This window comes from Peromyscus leucopus, chromosome 1 (assembly GCF_004664715.2).
Source record: "Peromyscus leucopus breed LL Stock chromosome 1, UCI_PerLeu_2.1, whole genome shotgun sequence".
NCBI lineage: Eukaryota > Metazoa > Chordata > Mammalia > Rodentia > Cricetidae > Peromyscus > Peromyscus leucopus.
This window is the reverse complement of record NC_051063.1, coordinates 95,424,100-95,445,227: the sequence shown is the minus strand read 5'-3', so window position 1 is coordinate 95,445,227 and position 21,128 is coordinate 95,424,100. Positions and strand designations below refer to the sequence as shown.

The following is a 21,128-nucleotide window of genomic DNA, read 5'->3' as shown; positions in this document are numbered from 1 at the left end:
TTCATGGATTTACCTATTCTGGACATTTCATATACCTGGAACTACACAATGATTGGTCTCTTGTGACTAGCCTCTCTTAATTAGTATGAGGTTTCCATAGTTCATCTATTTTGTAACACACCAGTGCTTTTTTGTGTGGCCAAATTACAAGCCATTGTATAGACATGTCTTGTTTTGTTTTGTTCTTCATGACTGATGAACATTTGAGTTGTCCCTACCTTTTGTTTGTAGTCTGTGTGTGTGTGTCTGTCTGTCTGTCTCTTGCTTCCCCACCCCATGTGTATGTGTGTGTAGTCTGTGTGTGTGTGTCTCTGTCTCTTGCTCCCCCCCCATGTGTGTGTGTCTCTGTGTTCTCTGTCTCTGCATCTTGACCCCCCAACCCTGTGTGTGTGTGTCTGTGCGCGCGCATGCACACACCTGAGTAGACATGTGTGGAGGCCGGAAATTGATACTGGCTGTCTTCCTCTCTTGCTTTCTCACTGAACCTGGAGCACACTGATTGGCTAGCCTGGCTGGCCATCAAGCCCCTGGAATCCTCCTGTCTCTGCCTCCAGCTGTGGGATTATAGGCATAGTCTCCCAGCTCCCATGCTAGCTTTTTAGATGGGGCTGGAGATCCACACTCAGGTCCCCATCTTGCTGACCTAAGTTGTTATAACTTGCATAAGGCCACACAGCTGATGAGTATAAGTGGACTAGCAATCCAGGAGCATCAGTGGACAGAAGGGGAGTTGAGGATGAGCGTGATGAAAGTTAAGCCTTGGAGAAAGAACGTTTCTGTGTGACCAGCAGACAGGACAGATTCTCGGAAAAGCACGCTAAGAACACCAGGAGGGCTGCTGCCGGGTGACTGGTGCTCACTCCTTGAGTCACCCTAGTTCCTCATAGGAAGTCCTGGCTGAAGGTTTATTGGCTTCTTACTCTCATACCCACATGTGTGACGCAGCTGCTCAAAGCTGCCTTCCTCAAGCTAAGTCACCTGGAACCACCACTCTGGTTGGCTCTCTGCCACCATCAGCATCTCACTGCATTGTCCTCAGTTTTGTGCCCTGTTCGGGCATTGCACACACCAGCTGTATCAGCATCTGTGCCTGTGGTAATTGGTCATCATAGATGAGGCCACAGAGACAGCAGGCGTGGCCAGGGTCACCAAAGCTCTTCTTGGTGGCACCATGCTCTTTTGCTGTGTGTGGTTTGTCACACGTGACTGCCCTTCCTGTGGCATCAGTCCCAGTTTCTGCTCAGGAACTATTCGATTTTTCCACCTCCAATCAGGTTACAGGGCAAAGTCAGCATCAAAGCTCAGCTTTGAGGCAGGTTTGTGTTTCTGCCTCAGGAATTTTGTAGGGAGTGTTAGTCAGACTTTTAATTGCTGGAACCAACTTCCCAAGGGAGGCAGCTGTGTTAGTCAGAGTTCTAGAGGAATAGAACTCATAGAGTGAGTGTGTGTGAGTGTGTGTGGAGAGAGCCGCAGACACAGACAGGGAGTCATTAGAGTGGCTCACCCGCTGCGGTTCAACAATGGTTGTCTACCAATAGAGGGTCCAAGGATCCAGTAGTTGTTCAGGTGTCTCTGCTGGCCTTGAGTACACGCTGGAATCCTGAAGAAGTCGGCTCTAACGCCGGAGAAGGAATGGACTTGCCAGCAAGAACAAGGGCAAGCAGGCAGAGAGCAAGCTTCTCCTGCCATGTCCTTTATACAGGCTGCCAGCAGAAGGTGTGGCCCAGGTTAAAGGAGGACCTTCCCACCTCAAAAAATTCAGATTAAAAGTGGATCTTCCCACTTCAAATGATTTAATTAAGAAAAAGTCCCTGGAAGATGTGTCCAGCTGCTTGGGTGTGGGGTGTTCTGTGTTGTATGGTTTTGGTTGAAGAAAGAGGTCACTCCAAGATGAAATTTTAGGGCCTGTGTGGCAGCAGGAAGGTCCAGCCTCTGATGAACTGACCTGAACTCCAAACAGCCATAGAAAGGTGTATTTATTGATTGTTATACAAAGTTGTTTGTTGGTTAAAGTATTTCCTCACAGCAAGGTCCTATCTAATCTATATGTCTCTCTAAAGGAAAGCATCACATGCCCTCATGACTTTAGTCCTTTATTGTATATCGTTTACAATACATAATAATCTAAGAGCTAAAGTGTACCAGAGGCTGCGACACCCCTTCAGAAAAACAATTCTATAAATCACGGGGGGGGTGGGGGGGGAGATCACTATATTCCACAAAGATTCTTTACTGTTTACCTCAATGATTCTCCAGGTCAAAGTACTTCTAGAAAACAACTACTCATTCTAATGTCTCTGCTAAATTCCTACAACACTGGGTTTTAGTTCATTCCAGATGTGGTCAAGTTGACAGCCAAGAACAGCCATCACAGCAACTCAAAGGAGGGAGGCATTGCTCTGCTCCTGGCCTGCAGGGATCATATCCATAGTTACTTGGCTCTGTGTCTCTGGACCCATTGTGAGGCAGAACATGGTGGTGAAGGGTGTGTGTGGAGCAAGGAGGCTGTTCACCGGGGACAGACAGGAATCAACACAAGGAAAGGACTGGAGAGACCCTCAAGGGTACATTCCTTGGAGGACCCACTTCCTCCAAGACTGTACTTCCTAAAATAGTGCCACCAGTTGGAGACCAACACTCAATACCCGAACCTGGGAAGATGTTTCAAATGTGAACCATAACACAGGGAAGAGACAGAAAACACCAGACTGTACCTCAGAATTACCCTTCAGTCTCGGAAAATATTTTGAGATAAGAGAACAATCCAAGTTGGGGTGTCGTAGCATCTGGAGCCACAGATGCTTCACATTAGGCAAGATTACAAATTACTCTTTGCGGTTGTTTGAAAGAAAATGCCCCCCAAAGGGAGTGGCACCATTAGGAGGTGTGGCCTTGTTGGAGGAAGTGTGGCCTTGTTGGAGGAAGTGTGTCATTGTTCAGGCAGGCTTTGAGGTCTCTGTTCTCAAGCTTCACTCAGTGTGAAAGTCAGTCGACTTCCTGTTGCCTTCTGATCAAGATGTAGCCAGCACCACATCTGCCTGCAGGGTGCCATGCTCCCTGTCATGATAATACACTGAACCTCTAAAACTGTAAGCCACTGGCTCAATTAAATGTTTTCTTTGTAAGAGTTGCTGTGGTCATGGTGTCTTTTCACAGTAATAAAACCCAAACTAAGACACTCTTCAATTTTTAAAAATGATTTAAATTATGCATAGATGTGTCTGTGTGGGTACATGCACCTGTGTGTGAGTACTGTTGGAAACCGGAAGAGGATATCAGAACCCCTGGAGTGAGCAGCCAGACATGGGTGTTGAGAGTTGAATTCTGGCCCTATGCAAGAGCAAGTGTTCTTAACCATGGAGCCATCTCTGTAGCCTCCTCTTTCAATTCCTTTTCCTCACCAACTCAGCAATATATATTCAGCCTACCCTAATGCCAACACCATAAAAAAGAATGAGTAGCGATGGTGTGGGTGGGTGGGGGGTTGACAGTATTGTTGATAGCTTGAAATCACCTAAACCAATGACTAATTATTAGGCCAGGCAGAGTGGGGTTCTAAACCAATACTCTCTGTGGCCTATATCAATTCAGCATGTGGTCAGTCATTTCTCAAAGATCAGCCCTGACCTTCAGAGCCCCATTTGGTAGCATTTTATTTTGAATTTTAGGCATTTAAGTTCTCAGGCAAATAGCATGAGCAACTGAAACACAGGTCAACTCTTTTTCAACCACTAGGTGGCACCAGATCCAGGACTTGCTGGTTCACTTGGTGCTATGGTTAGCCCGGTGTGTCCACACAATGCTAAGTTCTTGCTGGGTGAGTAAGGGAGCTTGCCAGGGCAGTGCTGCCAGGTTTCGTTTGAGGAGCCAGGGCCCTTGGTGGGCCTGGACTCATGACTCCAATGATTAGCTTATCCTAATGAAAATAGCCATTGCAAACTCATTGCCCATCTCCAACACTTCCACCACTTGCCTGTATGTTTGTTTGGTGTCCGCCTTTCTCCACTGGACTCTCAATTCACCAAGGACAGAGATTTATTTTGTTCAGTGCTGCACCCCTAGCTCCTACAATGCCTAGGACTTACTAAGCCCTCAGTAAATATACATTGCATAAATTAATGAATAAGCAAACATGCAACAGAGTAGTATAGTAACTAAGGATTGTAGTTGCATTTCCCTGGGAAACTGAAAACCAAGTAAGTAATACTGTGCTGTTATCATTGTGGTAACTGGGTTTAATTTGTATTGCTTTAATTCAACTAGAACAACTTGCCTGTAAATTAAAGTGGTTTCATTTTCTAAATCTATTTTGTTCCAACTGTACTGTTTGAGGAGATCCTTGATAGATAATTGTGTCTTATTTTTCAGAGTTCTGCTCTGTAGCCTTGGCCAGTCTGGTGGTTACTATGTGCCCAGGCAGACCTCCAAATGACAGCCACACGGCTGCCTTCCCAAGTGCTGGGATTACATGTGTGAGCTACCATGTCAGCTTACTTACTTCTTTGTGGCTATATCCTCTGCCTTTAATGGTTGGAATAGCCCTGCTGGACCACCAGTCTGTTTCCAGCAGGCTGATATGAACACCTAGAGAAAGGAGATGGGGTACCAGGAGTTCACACACCCCTCTGTGACAGGTCACAGAAAGGAGCACTAGTGGTGGCCTCCAATTCCTATGGATGAGTCCCTCTGGCCTCTTCCAGGATCAGCTTTGGGGACAGCTCGTAGCTGGCCTGTTAGCTAGCCATGGGTAAGGCGGCTCCCTCTACTTAACAAGGAACCATTTAGCCTCAGTTGCTCCATTTGCCTCTCAGATGCTCCTGAGAAATGGTGTAGACCTGGGCAAAGCTCCCAGAACCCACCTCAGTATGGAGCAGGAAACAGATGCATACAGTCCTGCACCATGGCATCCCTTCCGGGTTGAGAAGATTGTAGCTGGGCCTGGAGGGGGATCACTGGGTGCACAGGCTGACCAGTCTGAGGCAGCCTGCAGCAGGGGACAGCCCTGGTCCATCTTCCTGCAAAGTTCCACCCAAGGGCAAGCGAAGCCTTACTTCTTGCATTCAGCCTTTGCCTTTCTCAAGTTCCCACATGCCACGTGAGAATCACCTGCAAACTTAAATCCAGCAAATGCCTGTAGGCATTGCACTTAACAGCTCAGAGGATGATTCAGAGGAAGCAATTTCCCCAGGGGAAGGGAATCATCTGCTGGTGTGAAAAGACAGGCTCTCATTAGCATTGGAAATGGAGGAGAATGTCGCTGGATCCACAGAGGCAGGACTGCAGTGTGTGGCTGCATTACAATAGCCACAGCTGGAAGGTGGGACTCCCGGACTCCCACGCCTACTCAGACCTCACCCACAGAACCAGCTCGAATGGCAGGAAGGTGGACACTCAACTTTGGAGCCCTCCCCCCTCCCACCCAGATGAGTGCCTGCTCCGTGGCACCAGCCTCCTATACAGTTCCTGGGCCTGCTTCCCCAAAGCCAGCCGCCGAGGAGTTGTGGTACCTTTTAAAAACATAAGCCTGGGGTGCTGAGGAGGTGGGTCACAAGCTCACTTGCTGTGTGAGCATGAGGGCCTGAGTTCCATCCCCAGAACCCTTGTAAGAAAAGATAAGCTGGGTGTAGTGGCATGTGCTTGTCATCCCATGCCTGGCAGGCAGACACCCTAGGCTCATGGGCCACCCTATCATACTTGGTGAGCTTTAGGCTGGTGAGAGTCCTGGTCATAACAAACAAGGTAGACAGCTCCTGAAATGACATCAAATTGCCCTCTGACCACCACATACACACGTTACATACACACACACACACACACACACACACACACACACACACACACACAAGTATAAGCCACCCCATTTCTCTACTTAACTCCACCACAGACTTCAAAGGGTATTTGGAATTAAACCCAAAGCTCTCCTTCTGATCCCACAGCTGATGGAATCTGGCCCATCTGTGGTTCTCTGGCCTGGTCAAATGCCACTTGCCTTCTGACTAGACTTCATGCACACAGACATGTCCCTGCCTATATACCTCTGCCCTAGGATGCCTCTCTCTGGAATGCTCTTCTCCCTAGTTTCACACATAGCTCTGGTATGGGGTCGGCTCCTGGAGAATATCAGATAAGGCTGGCTCCTTATCATGTAGTTTTCAGTTGAGAGGTCACATCCCCATATAGGCTAGTCCCCAAACCTAAAGTAGCCACAGAGCCATTGTTACATCAGTTTTAGTTTATAACCTAGCACTTACCACTAGCCAATTCAAGTTCATTCTCTTCCTTCTAGAATACAAGCTTTATGAGGGCTAAGACCCTATCTACCTTATTACTGAGCTCTTTGATTAATCTCTAGGGCCCAAAATAGTACCTGGCACAGACTGGATATGCAATGTGGGTTGACTTAGTAGGTAGCCAACTACCTGGCTAGCCAGGCAGTTTTCCAGCAGGGCCACAGAATCTCTCAGGGCGGCTGATATGTCTAGAGTAGAAACTTGAAGAGTTTCTACTGAGAGGCTCACACTTGTACCAGAAACAGCTCTGGGGGAGGGGGGGTGTCTGCTCCTGGAGGATACTTCAAAGCCACTGGTTCCATGCAGCCTCCAGCCAACCCTCCAGTTATGCCCACCCCCAGCCTTCTGGAACGGCAACACAACACACTGTCCTGAACACCAAGTCAGTAGGCTCAGCCCTCCTATCCTCCTGACCAGCGGGTCACTAACTCAGGTGAACTCTGAATTTCCACTTTATGGTCAAACTCAGAAATACAGGTCAAACTGTAGTATATCAAATTCATTTTAATGATTTTTTTTAAAAATTTATTTTATATCCAGGTATGGTGGTGCACACTTTCAGTCCCAGCACTCAGGAGGCAGGAGCAGGTAAGCGAGTTCAAGGCCAACCAAATCTACACAGACAGTTCCAGGCCAGCCAGAAATACATGAGACCCTGTCTCAAAAAAATAAAATAAAATAAAAATGATTAAAGGCTGGAGAGCTGACAAACAGTTAAAAGCACGGATTGCTTTTCCAGAGGACCAGGGTTTGATTGCCAGCACCTACATATTGGCTGAAAGTCAGTCATCTGTAACTCCAGTCCCAGTGAACCCAAAACCCTCTTTTGGCTTCTTTGGGGCAGGTATGCATGTGGTACACAGACACACATGCAAACAAAATAACCATACACATAAAATAATTTGTTTTTGTTTTTGTTTTTTTTTGAGATAGGGTTTCTCTGTATAGTTTTGGAGCCTGTCCTGGATCTCGCTCTGTAGACCAGGCTGGCCTTGAACTCACAGAGTTTGGCTCTACCTCCTGAGTGATGGGATTAAAGGCATGTACCACCACCACCTGGCCTAAAATTTTTAAACATTTAAAAACAAAGATTTATTATTTTTAAATTGCATCTGTATGTGTATGGGTATATGTGCACCACATGCATGCAGTGCCCAAAGAGGCCAGAAGAGGGTGACAGATCACCTGGAAATGGAGTTATAGGCAGTTGTAAGTTGCCTAGAGTGGATGCTAAGAACTGAACCTGGTCCTCTGCAAGAGCAGCAAGTGCTCTTAACTGATGAGCCATCTCTCTAACCCCTTAATAATTTTTTTAACTGAATATGTTTGAAAACTTTTTTTTTTGATAAAAGGTCTCTTGTAGCCCAGACTGGCGTCAAACTCCCTATATAGCTGAGGGTGAGCTTGAACTCCTAACCCTCCTGCTTGTACTTCCTGAGCGCTGGGATTACAGGTGTCACTGTGCCTAGCAAGATGTACAAATTCTTGAAGAGAAATTTCATCCAAATAAAAATTAAAAGTTCATTAGAGCTTTAAAAATGTCAATGTCTCTGGATATGATGGCACATACCTTCAATCCCAGTACTTGGGAGGAGGTAGAGGCAGGTGAAGCTCTGTGAGTTTGAGGCTAGCTTGGTCTACATATAGATTCCAGGTTAACCAGGGCTACATAGTAAGACACTGTCTCCCCCACAAAAAAGTCAATGTTATTAATAGATTAAAAACAACATTGAGGTGGAAAAACAAGTCTAATAATAATGAAATATTCTGTTTTCTTTTTAAAATGCTTATTAAACATTCTTTTGGACTTTGGTATACAGAATGATGTGCTATAATTGCCACAGAAAGAATAAAACCCTATGGCTATGTGTAGTCAGTCCATCCATTAGGGAGACAGCTTGATTGACAGGATTCTTTTGGAGGAGAAAGTGGTATTGAGGGCCAAGCCCAGGGCCTTGTACATCTTAGGCAAGTACTCTACCACTGAGCTACATCTCTAGTGCAATAGGATCTTTCCTTCATCTGCTGTAAAGAGGTTTTTGCCTACCAGGGGTGGGGGTAGAGATTAAAATGCTTAAAAGCTCAGTAATATTGAAAAGTCAAGTTCATGCGGGAGGGGATCACTATACGGTCCCACTATGCAAACCAAAGTGACTTAACTGTGTGGCCTGTGAAGAGGTGTGTGGCCCACCATCAGAGAATGACAGTGTCCTGCATGATGCCACTTCATCTCAGACTGTTTCACTCTGGGAGAATGAAAAAGGAAGGCACTTGTGCCAGTCACTACTGGCACTGGGGGGAGCCTGGCAGTGCTGACCTTAGACTGATGAAGTCTCCCTTCCATGATGATGGATAACTGTCATCCATCAAAATCGCCTCCAGGAGTTCTCCAAGCCCTAGCACAGTGCTCAGTGTGCCGGAAGGCATGGGGGATGCTACTGCAGCCAGCCCCTCTGCATTTGCTGTGTGTGCATGCACTACTGATGTCGCCTTTTGATTTCTAATTCTTTCTAGTCTTTTTTTTAAAAATCATCACTGCTTAGAATTCAACACATTTGGGATTAAACTGGCATCATCACAGAGGCTGAGAGGATCGGGATCCTCCCACGACTCAGAGGACCTGGGTGGCTCCTGGAGTGCTTGCCTTTGCCTCCTGTGTGTCTGTTCGGCCTCTGCATGAGTACAGATGCTCCCTGGGAGAGGACTGGCCTGGAGGACATGGAACTGCAGCCAGAGTGGTCCTTCTGTGGCCTCCTTTCTGCTACAGACCATCAGAGGAGTGAGAACCCAAAAGGAGGCCAGTTCAGCCAGCCCCGGACACACCCAGGACACATGCCCACACAGTGAGAAGCTGGTGCTGCTCAAAGCCATTTGAAGCTGGGAAAGAAAACCCAAGTTCAGTTTACCAAGATGTCTGTATTATCTATAAAAACTGAACTGTAAGGAGTCACTGATACTGGGCATGATGATAATCCGATGGCTTGCTGGCATGTGGAGGGTAGACAGCTTCAGCCCACTGAGGCCACAGTAAGACACTGTTCTGAGTGGCACGTGGGAAGAGTCATTTGTAAGGCCTCAGAAACCTTGCCACTTTGGAGCGCAGCAATCGTATGAAAGATCTTGGAAACATCTCTCGGGACTCCTGGGCTGTGTACTTGAAATAGTTCTGGGGGTGTGCCAGGACATCAAACAGAGCCTTGATCAGTTTCTTATCCTGAAGAGAACAGAATTTTTGTTACCAGGCCAAAACACTCAAACCTTCTGGCATTTTGCCAATGGAATCATAATGACTCACTATCAACAGGAGGTTCACTAGCTAGAAAACACTTTGTGAAATTGTTTCCCCTGATTTTTATCTTCTTTCCAGTTTTAATTTTTCTTAATTGTTAATAATAAGGATGCATCACTTTATGAAAGAAAACTTAACATATGAAAACTGTTTTTTCTCAACCGTATGAGCTACAACATAGAAATTTGGAAAACAGTTTAGGGGTAGTGATGAGCAAGTCTTTGCTATTAATTACAAGTATCTGAAATGTGGTGGGCTTTGAGTTCATAAACTAGGAGACAAAGGTCTTTCACTATTCAAGTTGAACATAAAAACACTATATGCCCGTGACTTGGATTTGTAAGCAAGCACCCCCACACCTGCCCCTCCACAAATGCCCAGTGTAAGTAGAACCACTGCATGCCTGAACTCCTGCAGCTGTGTTTGCCGGCAGAAGACCAGTACGAGAGGAAGCCAAAACCCCAGGGTGGGTGGGTGAAGAGCTCACAAAGCCCGCCCTTAACTGAGGAGCTATTGGCAGTTGATGGCTGCTGGAGGAGAGAGACGCAGTTCTCTTTAGAGGTGTGCTCCTTCACAGCTTGCCCATACTCCAGTGGCTGGACCTGCAACCGTGTGCATACACTAATTGTAAGTGCTACAATTGGACTAATTGGACTCAGTGGGTTATTTTAAAAAAGAGAGAGAAAACATGAAATTGGGAAGGGAATACCTTGAGCAGGGTCTAGCAGGAGTTAGGGGAAGTATAAATAAGATCAAAATACATTGTGTGTGTGTGTATATATATATATATATATATATATATATATATATATATATAATGTATTTTGATATATATATGAAATTCTCAAATATATGATATATATATAAACACTAATGGTTATATATTTTTTTTAAAAAATTAAAGAAGCCAGGCAGTGGTGGTGCATGCCTTTAATCCCAGTACTCAGGAGGCAGAGGTAGGAGAATCTCTGTGAGTTCAAGGCCAGCCTGGTCTACAGAGCAAGTTCCAGGACAGCTAGGGCTGTTACACAGAGAAACCCTGTCTTGAAAAATGAAAAACAAAACAAAACACTAAAGACAGGAAGGATGGAGAGGACCTTGGTCCCCATAGGCTCAGTGTCTGGAAGGTAGAGCTGTATGTGGAGAGTTCATGGCTACCTTCCTGTCTGCTGAGGCCAGTACTCACCTTCAGTATTTCCTGGTGGTTCTCAGACGCATAGAGCCTGCCATCTCGAACTATGTCTTCTATGAGTTCCTGGTAGTCTTCTGTGGAAACAAAGGACACGTTTTGCTTCTCACTGTTTAATTATTTCCAAACCCACACTTTTGTCTTATGTAAGCCCTGAGAAGTCCCCTCAGTGGCTGCTCTCAGAGAACTTTCCATTCTCAGCTGGCATCTGCCCTGCCTCCCTCCCCTCCCCTCAGAGGAGCCTTCTGTGCCTCCAGGCAAGACCCATCATCTGCCTCCCCCACCAGCTGCACCTTCCCTCCCCAAGTCAAGGACACTTCAGCCAGCAAGTCTACACTTTCCCCTCCACAGAAATCTTTCTACTAACTCCCATCAGCATGAAAACTGATCTTAAGGATGCTTCATTTAACTTCATCTTTTCGGCCAGTTTCCATCTCACATCTCTCTTCCCTGTTGTGCCCAGAGCAGGGTCGGCTCTCAGTTTACAATTGGACTTTTCTTCTCCTAAACCCACTGTGCTCAGTTTTGTCCCAAGCACCCCTCCAAAACTGCCTACTGAGCTCAGCAATGAGCTTCATGCTGTGTGTCCCAAAGTCAAATGCTGGTCCTCACTTCCCTTCATGATTAGTAGCATTGACCTGGCTGGTCACCCTCTTCCTTCATCCAGTTCCTCTCTCATCATCTAGAAAACTCTGCACTTTGGTTTTCCTGCTGTTTCACTGGCTGCTTCCTGGGGAGTCTCAGCTCTCCTCTGTCCATGGCCTTTTCCTGTTGGAGGGTCTTGGGACAGCTCCTACCCATGCTCCCCCCCACCTCCCCCAGCTCTGAGCTCATCCGGGCTTTTCTTTCCCTCTCTACACCTGCCCACCTTCACCATCTTCCTGTCCTTGCAATGTATATGGTGACCAAGCTTCTAAGCACCAAGAAAGATTTCTCTTTAGGTGGAATAGGGTTGGGGATGGAGAACTTGACTGTCTGAGAAAGATGAACGGCCTTTTTGCTTCCTCATTAATCACTTCTTTGGTCCTGGCCTACACATTAAATGCAGTGCACATGGTATTCCTTCTCCAAATGCAATCTCATCCCACTTTGAAGTCTAGCCTGCTTCCCATAGTCATAACTCAAATAAGCATATGCAGAGCACAGTCTTCTCCAAAGCCAAGACACATCAAAAATTGCCTTTTTGTATGCATACCATGTGCTAAGAAGCCACATGAATTGTAAGAGCATCCGTGGAGGGATACTGGAAGCACTCCCAAGAAGTTTCTGCAGTCCAGAGATGGTGATGGAACACCGTCACTGCACAATTATATTTGATACACGCAGTATCATTGCTACCACTGATGCGGCACCTTTATCCTCACTGTTTTATTCTAATGAATATATGATGTAAGTACACAAGTTCAAGGCCAGCTTGGCCTACAAGGTGACTTTGTGAGCTATAGGACCATGTTTCAAAACAAACACATCAACAACAAAGCCCAAATCAATAAACAAAATCAAGGGAATAAGTTTTATTTGTTTCTCTTAAAAAAAAAAGGGGGGGGTCTAATGTAGTCCAGGCTGGCCTTAAAATTGCTATGTAACCAAAGCTGACCCTCCTGCCTCTACCCATCAAGTGCTGGACTACAGGCATGTGCCACCATGCCCTGCTTATTTTAGTTTTAGTTTTGCACCCTTGTTCAGTGTCTGGACCTCAAAGGACTGGCTTCTTTCCATAAAAGGAATCTGCTGTTAGGAATGCAGGTTATTGTGCACTATGGTGTAACAGAAAACTAGACTGTGCTTTGCCATTATGCCAAATGCTTCCAAAATGTTGTCTTTAACACACACACACACACACACACACACACACACACACACACACACTGTTTCTAAGAGCTCCTGTGTTTCCTGTCTTCCTTCTGCCTTTCAAAACACAGAGAAGCTCATAGGTAAGAACTCAAGTTCTGAAGTCCCTAGACCTGGGTCATCCTAGTTCTGCAACTTTGCCATGTCATAATCTCAGGTCAATTATTTAACTCTCCAAGCCTGAGTGGCCTCATCTGTAACATCAAAAGTGACTGGGTCCAATTCATGAGGTGGCCATGAGGAATGTGCCCCATAAGAGGCACTGTGGTGCATACCTGGTGCTCAGGAATGCCCAATGCCTGTCACCATGACTCTTGGTTCCCCTTCTCCAGAATGTCATCTGTAGTTGTCACCGGCACCCCACCCATCCCCGCCATCTTCTGCTAGGATTTCAAGTGCCACCATACCTGGCTTATACAGTGCTGGGCAACTGAGCGAGGGCTTCATACATGTCATGCAAACAATCTACCAACTGAGCTACATCACCAGCCCTTGTTTTCATATTTGTTCAATTAAAAAAAGGGGGTGTTTGGGGGACTGGAGAGATGGCTCAGTGGTTAACAGCATTGGCTGCTCTTCCAGAGGACTTGGGTTGAATTCCCAGCACCCACATGGCAACTCAAAAGTGTCTGTAACTCCAGTTCCAGGGCATCTGACATCTTTACCCCAATGCACATAAAAATAAATTTTCTAAAAAGGGACATTTAGAGGGCTGAAGAGATTGTTCATAGGTTAAGAGTAATTGCTGCTCTTCCAAAGGATCCAGGTTTAAATCCTAGCTCATAGCTGTCTGTAACTCCACTTCCAGAGGATCCGACATCCTCACACAGTCATACATGCAGGCAAAACACCAATGTACATAAAATAAAATAGTTAATTATTTTTTTAAAGGGGGACATTTAATATGTCACAAAGGCAGAATAAATTGTGACATGTGAAAATGTCTCAACACCTTGATAACATTTGCCCAAGTCTTAGTTAGAGTCTGCTTGCTTTCCTCCCTGACTTCAGACAGGAGAGCTTGTTGGACATCTGCTTCCAGGCAGGCACTAGACTCAGTGTCTCCTTCAGCAGAGTCCCAGGAGTAAGATTCCAAGAGCCTGGTCCTGGCCATTGCACATTATTGAGGCAACTGCAGGGCAGGATGAGTCTAGTCTAGTCACTTGTTAGAAATAAACTATGGAAAGCGAATTTAGGAAAACCAAGGATGTCATCTCTTTGCCTAAAATTCTTTAATTGCTCCCTATAAAATTAAGCCTACTCTCCTGAGCTTGTCATTCAAGGCTACTCACTGCCTAGCCCCACCCTCACGGATCTTCCTGTGAGCCCTACCCACTGGCCAAATCAGACCCTGGTTTTGCCAAGTGCTCTATCTTTGGCCTCTTCCTCTCTATGTCCCAGCCCAATTTACATATTCTTTCAAGCCCCGAACCTCTTAAAAGTGATTCTTCCCTCCAAGCCTATCCAGAATAGCCGCTGCCTTCTCCCTGTGCATCCACAGAGCTCTGTTCCTATGCGCCCTGTGAAAGCACCTATGACAAGATACACACCTTTGTGTTTTGGGCACTAGAAATAATTGTTGACCAAGTCTCAGTCTAAGTAGGTCTCCAGGGATCAGAGGATCCTGAAACATCACGTGACTTGCCCAAGGTCACAGAGTCAAAAGCAGGCCCAAGACCTGGAGTTAAACCTCTTCCCTTTCTCAGGAGCTGTCTAATAAATGTCACAACCTTAAAAACATTAATATACTTTTGAGCAATTACTGTCTTGCAGGAACTTTCCATGTTAAACTCTTAGTGTTCATTCGAAGGATTTTCTTCATCACTCATTAAAAAAAAAATAATGGCTTGCAGGGGTGGTGGTGCATGCCTTTGATCCAGCACTCAGGTGGCAGAGGCAGGCGGATCTCTGTGAGTTCAAGGCCAGCCTGGGCTACAGAGTGAGTTCTAGGACAGCCAGTGCTACACTGAGAAACCCTGTCTCAGAGAGAGAGAGAGAGAGAGAGAGAGAGAGAGAGAGAGAGAGAGAATCCGGTTTGACTAGAGGTGTATCTCAGAGTTAGAAGCCCTGGCTTCGATCGCCAATGGAACTGAAGAAAATAACTCTTAGAGATGGTAAATCACCAACACAAAGTCCCGAGAGAGACCATGTTCTCACACCTGACTCCATTCACTTTTCCTGTATTTTCTAGACCATTCTTTTTCATTCCTACAGTAAGTGTCCCCAAATGTCTGTTTAAAATGTGGCCCCAGTGAGTCAGCCATGTCCTTTTGCCTCACCCTGGCTGGCTGGTTGAGTGGGTGTGCTTGTCAGCATCTGTCGGCTAGCCCAGAAGCCAGTTCCTTCAGTTCAAAGCAGAGCCACACCATGCCTGCCATGGGCTGCACTTGCTTACCATCGTATGTCACATAGGGGATCTGGAATCCTCGGGCACTGTTCCCTTCGTTGGACTTGAACTGAATCCAGAGCTTCTTTGACCTGGAGGTGAAGGCGATGGGGCGTTCGTAGGTCTGGCAGGTTTCATATGTGGTCACAGAGTTGGATGAAGCTGCCGAGGGAAGTTGGAGGGAGTGGGGTTCAAGAGGTGTCATGGAGCCAGCAGTCAGGAAATGCTTGCCTTTGAAAACACTTAGCCCACACAGTAAGTTCAGCTCAAGAACTCTTGGTCGGGGAGATGACGGCTCCCTTGGTAAAGCGCTTGCCTTGTTTGTTTGTTTGTTTTGAAGCCAGATAAAGTAGTCATGAGATAGCTGAGACATGTAGACCCCTGAAGTTTGCTGCCCAGCCACTCTAGACTACTTGATAAGTACCAGGCTAATCAGAGAACCTGTCTCAAAAACCAAAATGGATGGCATCTGAGGAATGACAGCTGAGGTTATCCTCGAGCCTCCACAAGTACCTACACGTGCATACATGCATGTTCTCACTTGCTCTCATCTCTCTCTCTCTCTCTCTCTCTCTCTCTCTCTCTCTCTTCTCTCTCTCTCACACACACACACACACACACACACACACACACACACACACACACACTCAGGCTCATCCTAACAGTAGAAAGCGCTGGAAATAGAGAAGTTTCCACTGGGGATTATACTTTACCCCAAGGAAAGGCTAAGCCCCACCTGCCCTCTGCAGACAAACGGCCACAGCCCAGGCTATCCCATCCATGGTAGGAGTGGAGAGATGGCCCCAGAGTCCAGACCCAGTTGCTGATACCCAGCAAGAGTCACCCCTACTTATTGTAGCTTTCTGAGGGTACACTAGGCATTTTAAGGGCTTGATCTCATTGCTTCCTCTGAAAACCATAGATGCTGACCGATTACTACCTCTGTTACAATAAGGACTTGTGGCCCAGGGCCACAGCCAGTATGTGGTGAGGACAGGATTTAAACCCTCATCTGACTTCAGGCATTTTAACCACTAATAATGGTCATTGCACTCTTGAACTCACAGCATCTGTATAAGACTGAGCTTATCAATATTCCGTTTTGGAGTGGGGACGAGCTTATGATTGTACCACCCCCCCAGTGCCCCTGCTCCATGATCTGTACAGTTATTGGTGGCATGGGAAAGAGAAATTTGTTTTAGGGTGTAGTCATTGGAAAGGTGTCCATGTTCCTGTAAATAACATCTTGTGGCCGGGTGGTGGTCACGCATGCCTTTAATCCCAGCACTCTGGAGGCAGAGGCAGACAGATCTCTGTGAGTTGGAGGCCAGCCTAGTCTACAAAGTGAATTTCAGAACAGGCTCCAAAGCTACACAGAGAAACCCTGTCACAAAAAAACAAAAAACAAAAAACAAACAACAACAACAACAAAAAACCAACAACAAACAACTTCCTCCCCAAAGACAAACACAGAAGAAAGACTAATTGGGAAGAGGAAGGGAATTAGTTGGAGGGAGACACAAGAGGGTAGTGGAGGGAGAATATGATCGAAATATATCATATACATGTGTTAAAATGTCATAATAAAACCCATTATTTTATAAAAGTAGTATATACCAGTAAATTTCAAAGAAGGAAGGAAGGAAGGAAAAGAAAGCACATGGCTTTTCCAAGCACTCTGCAACTTGAACTCTTTTAGTCCTAACAGCCCTACAAGGCAGTGGCTGCCGTTTCTCCAACACCCCCTCTCCAAGAAGACTACAATGAGAAGCTCCCAGTGTCTACCCAAGATCACAGACCCAGTAGGAGGTGAATCTGGGATTGAGCCTGTTCTCAACTCTGTCATCAAGCTGCATTGATGGTAGCATCCCTTTACAGACACCAGAGACTGAGTCAGGATAACAGGAGAGACCTTCCTTTCTGGCTGGACCATGCCTTTGGCCTTGGACAGTCCCTAAACTATATGTTGCTACCTAGAGTGAACAATGTCAAGTCAGCCCCACTTGGCTATAAACTCATGTCCCATCTCTGTTCTACTATGAAGGAAAGAATCTACTAGACCTGCTTCTCACATTTAAATCTGGGGGTGGTAGGGGGAGGCCATCAGGTTTCCCAGGCTGCCTTGGGAGGGGAGGGAAGCCCAGGGAGAGACGCACAGGTTTTCCGCATCACCAGGTAGTCACCACAGTCATCTTCTATGGGCAGGAAGATCTCAGGGACCACAATCAGGATACGACGTTTAGGGGGTGGGTTGATGGTCCAGGTGCACTCCGAGTTGGCGGGATAGTTCCCAGGGTAGTTTGGGGATTCGATATATCCTGTGAAGTCCCCCAGCTCTCCTCCACACTTTCTGTCTGGAAAGGAAGTGCCGTGAGTTAGAAGGGCAAAACACTGGCATTGCTATTATAGACACCCCAAGGGGAGCTGAGATCCGTAGACCCCCTGTTGAAAGGAAGTGATGCCACCTAGAGAATGTGCATCCTGCCCCCTAGAGAATGTGCATCCTGCCCCTAGAGAATGTGCATCCCGTAGTGCAGGTCTCTGTGGGAGCCAAGCAGCACCAACTCCCCAAAGCAGCCCACCTTGCTAGCCTGAAGACACCAAGGTCGACACTTTTAATCTTTGCTGTTTTGTTTACAATTCTATTTATCAAGGGGACATAACACTGAACTCAGAACACAGCTCACAGCTCAGTAGAGAATATTTGATGAAGATAAAACAAACTTTTTTTCACTCTTCCTTCTGTTTAAAGCCACATTTTATTTTTCAGTGGAGAAGGAAGTTTCAGCTAACTATTGGATGCACTTGGACATGCAGTATGTTTACACCTGGCATCAGAGGAAAAGAGACATGGGTACATGCTCACTACCTCAGCTCTACTGTCAGACACTGAATCCCCCACACGTCGCCCAGAGATCTGGGGCTCAGTACAGACATAGTCAGGAGTTCCTCAGGGGACTCACTGTTTAACACTGTTAGGTAAACCTGTACAAAAGACTTGCGGGGGGTGATTTTCTTCTCTAACTATGACTTGTTAGCAGTAGTAAAAAATAATAATAATAACTAGGCTTTTCTTCTGAGAGAAAAAAGAGAAGGGAGAGTCATGGAATCCAGGGTTGCCCGAGAAACTGACTTGGGGCTCCTGATGGACAGCCAAGGCCCAGGGAGTGGGAAGACTAGGAATCGAGTCATCTTAGTATGAGGAAGACTTCCCTAACACTATGAGTCTTCCCAAAGTCTAGTCTACCAACAGATGAGGCTCTCATGATCGGTAGTGAGAGCGCTGTTGAAGCATGTATCCAATACCACTGTCTATGGCTACAGCTACATTGAGACAGAGAGGACATTTGGGGCCAGGGCTGTAGCTCAGTGGTAAAATTCTTACCTCACATGCACAAGGCCCTCGGTTCAATCTCCTCTTCCGAAATGAAAACAAAACACAACAAACAAACAAACAAAAAACCACCTAGGAGAGAAATCTAGATAACCTTTTAACCATAAAACTCCCCTGGTTCAATGCTCCTCTCAACCCCAAGCTTCTCCAGTTTGGGGAGGCTTCCTCACTAGACTGGATGGCAGTCACTATTAGATGAGCTCTACTTTGGACCTTTACTATAGAATTTCATATAGCAGGTAATGCAGGAAAAACCCACATTAGCAAGTCCTTAAATGGTTCAGTTCCCCATTGGTGAAACTACAAATCACACTCCTTAGCAGGGCATCTAAGGCCTCCTTTTACTGACCTGCCAGCTCTTCTATGCTCAGATTCAGAAGTCTGCTCCCAGAAGGCTTTTTTTTTTTTTTTTTTTTTTTTTTTTTTGGTTTTTTGAGACAGGGTTTCTCTGCATAGCTTTGCTCCTTTCCTGGAGCTCACTTGGTAGCCCAGGCTGGCCTCGAACTCACAGAGATCCGCCTGGCTCTGCCTCCCGAGTGCTGGGATTAAAGGCGTGCGCCACCACTGCCCGGCTCCAGAAGGCTTTTCACTTGCCTAAGCCTTGGCTTCCCTGAGGGCTGTCTGGAACATGAAGCTCTCCTATGTGCCCCATCCTCCTTCCATGCTCTCCAGAGACCTGTCCTCCAGACCAATCGCTTGCTCCTTCTACAGCCCTACTGCCTGGCTCCCGGCAGCTTGGCCAGGCTGACCTAGCAGGATGCTGGGAACAGGGCTGGCCCTCAGACAATGCATGCTGAGCTAGGCTGACTTAAATTATTCTCCAGGGACAAGGACAGTTGTAAGTGTAGAGAAGGAGCTGAAGTGGGGCTCAGGGGGACAGGGTGCAGTGTTTTAAGCACTTGGTTCGATCCTCTACCCCACACTTATAAAAAAGGTGAGTACTTCTGGCTCATAGCTAGAACTTCCGTTTTAACAGCCAAGACACTGTGGCGTCTCTCTCCCATGGCACTGGTCCACTTAGCTGTGAGTGGGCCTAACATCACGCACATGATCCTGAATGAACCTGGAACCCCGGCTGCTCCCCACACCCCCTACCCAAGTCTAGTCTTGCCCTCTAGTCCAGCCTGTGAAACACCTTCGAGAAAAGCCTACTTTTACACTGCGTTATGTTGGTAGAGCCATCAAAGTCAGTGGTAGTATTGCCCGGGCAGGAAAGACAGTTATTTTTTCCAAATGCAGGCTGGTATGTCCCCAGTGGGCAACGGATACATCGGTGTGTGGTGGTGTTGTAGACGTGCCCAGGCGAACATTGAACTGTGAAGAGAAAGAGTTTTTAATCAAATGCTTCAAGGTTTATGAAATAAATTATGCCTAAATGAAATACTGCTTTCCGGGCAAGCTGGGATTAATTAACACTTGATTCCCTCAATAGCCAGAGTAAGAGGGATTCATAACCTCCAAATGCACTCAAATGCACGTGGCCAGCAGCAGTAGTCACCTCTTAAATCTTCGGGGTGGGAACACTGAGGGTGCTGGCCAAGGCTGACTTAGACTTCCCTTGGGAGAAGCAGGGAAGTGGGAATCTGGAGGGGGCTGGCAGGACTGAACGGAGGTGCTGTGGGAGCAGCTAGGCCCAGATATAAGATAAAGGAGGTCTAGAGGGGTGGAGCTCAGGAGATCAGTTTGTCAAACCTGCTCATTGCTGCCTAAGTGGCTGGAGACATCTAAAGACCTGCCATAGGGGCAGCCCGGACTGGGTCACATCTTCACTGGATCCTGCGGAACTCAAGGAGAGAAGTAGAGTTCCAGAAAGGGCCAAGCAAGTACTCACCTCTGGTTTCACAATCCTGGAAGGAAGTGGCTCCTAGATGTTTAGTGGGAAGACCTCCTCCACATGGGAGGCATGATGTACGGCCCTCATCAGGCTGAAAGGTGCCCAAGGCACAGAGTTGGCAAGGGGCAAATCCATCTGCTGAATATTCACCCGGTTGACACAGGCCTGCAGGAAGTCATGGCCCTGGTGAGTGAGGCTCCCCAGGAAGGCCATTCCCCACCTCTCTGCAGAAGTGACGGCCTTCGTGAGGCCTTATATCCCATGCTGACTTCAGCTCACACATCAGTGAGAAGCACCCAGCCAGTCTTGCCAGGATCTTTTGGAGGTGGGCAAAGATGTGCCTGAGGTTTGCACATAGACCTACAGAGCCCAGTACAAAGATGGACACCAAGAGGCCATGCTATCTGCTTCTAGTATGAGAAAGACCTAATATGTGCAGAGCCTGGCCTGCACACTACCCAGGGACCCCTTTAATGGGGTAGCCTTGGGGTGGGAACCGAGTAAGGGACATGAAACAGTCTCTGCTGTGGAGTCAATCTGGTGATTAGACACAAAAGCCCAAACTCACTTAGAAACTACATGAACTGATCAAGAGTCTCCCATTTCACCATTTATTCAACTGCAGCTTCTTCACTGAGGTATGTCCTGGCCTACTTCACCCAGTCTACTAAACCCAACTAATTCACTCCACACAGGCAGAGGGACCCAGTGACACTGATTTTAAGCATGGCTCCTTTCTTCCTCTCAAGATTAGGAAAGGAGGCAGCCATTAATGAAAGACACAGAAGCTCTGTTCTTTAGGAAGCTGTGTGTCATTAGCAAGATGCTCTATAGAGTCTATGTCTCTCACGGCCCTACCCACATTCTATTTTCTGTTTATTTGTGGGATTTTTGG

General features: G+C 46.7%; 1 protein-coding gene across 2 annotated transcripts in view; it reads right to left on the bottom strand.

The window, feature by feature from the left end:
• Positions 1–8,156: 8,156 nt before the first annotated feature.
• The window catches only part of Scube2 (signal peptide, CUB domain and EGF like domain containing 2), a 66,148-nt gene continuing 53,176 nt past the window's right edge, over positions 8,157–21,128 (bottom strand). For both annotated transcript variants that reach the window (XM_028894626.2, XM_037211574.1), the window contains 6 exons: positions 20,231–20,398; positions 19,552–19,713; positions 17,162–17,359; positions 15,015–15,167; positions 10,766–10,845; positions 8,157–9,504 (listed from right to left, as the gene is read on the bottom strand). In XM_028894626.2, the coding sequence (XP_028750459.1) occupies positions 9,352–9,504; positions 10,766–10,845; positions 15,015–15,167; positions 17,162–17,359; positions 19,552–19,713; positions 20,231–20,398 (914 nt within the window). In that variant the 3' untranslated portion in view covers positions 8,157–9,351. The remainder of the gene's footprint in view (positions 9,505–10,765; positions 10,846–15,014; positions 15,168–17,161; positions 17,360–19,551; positions 19,714–20,230; positions 20,399–21,128) is intronic.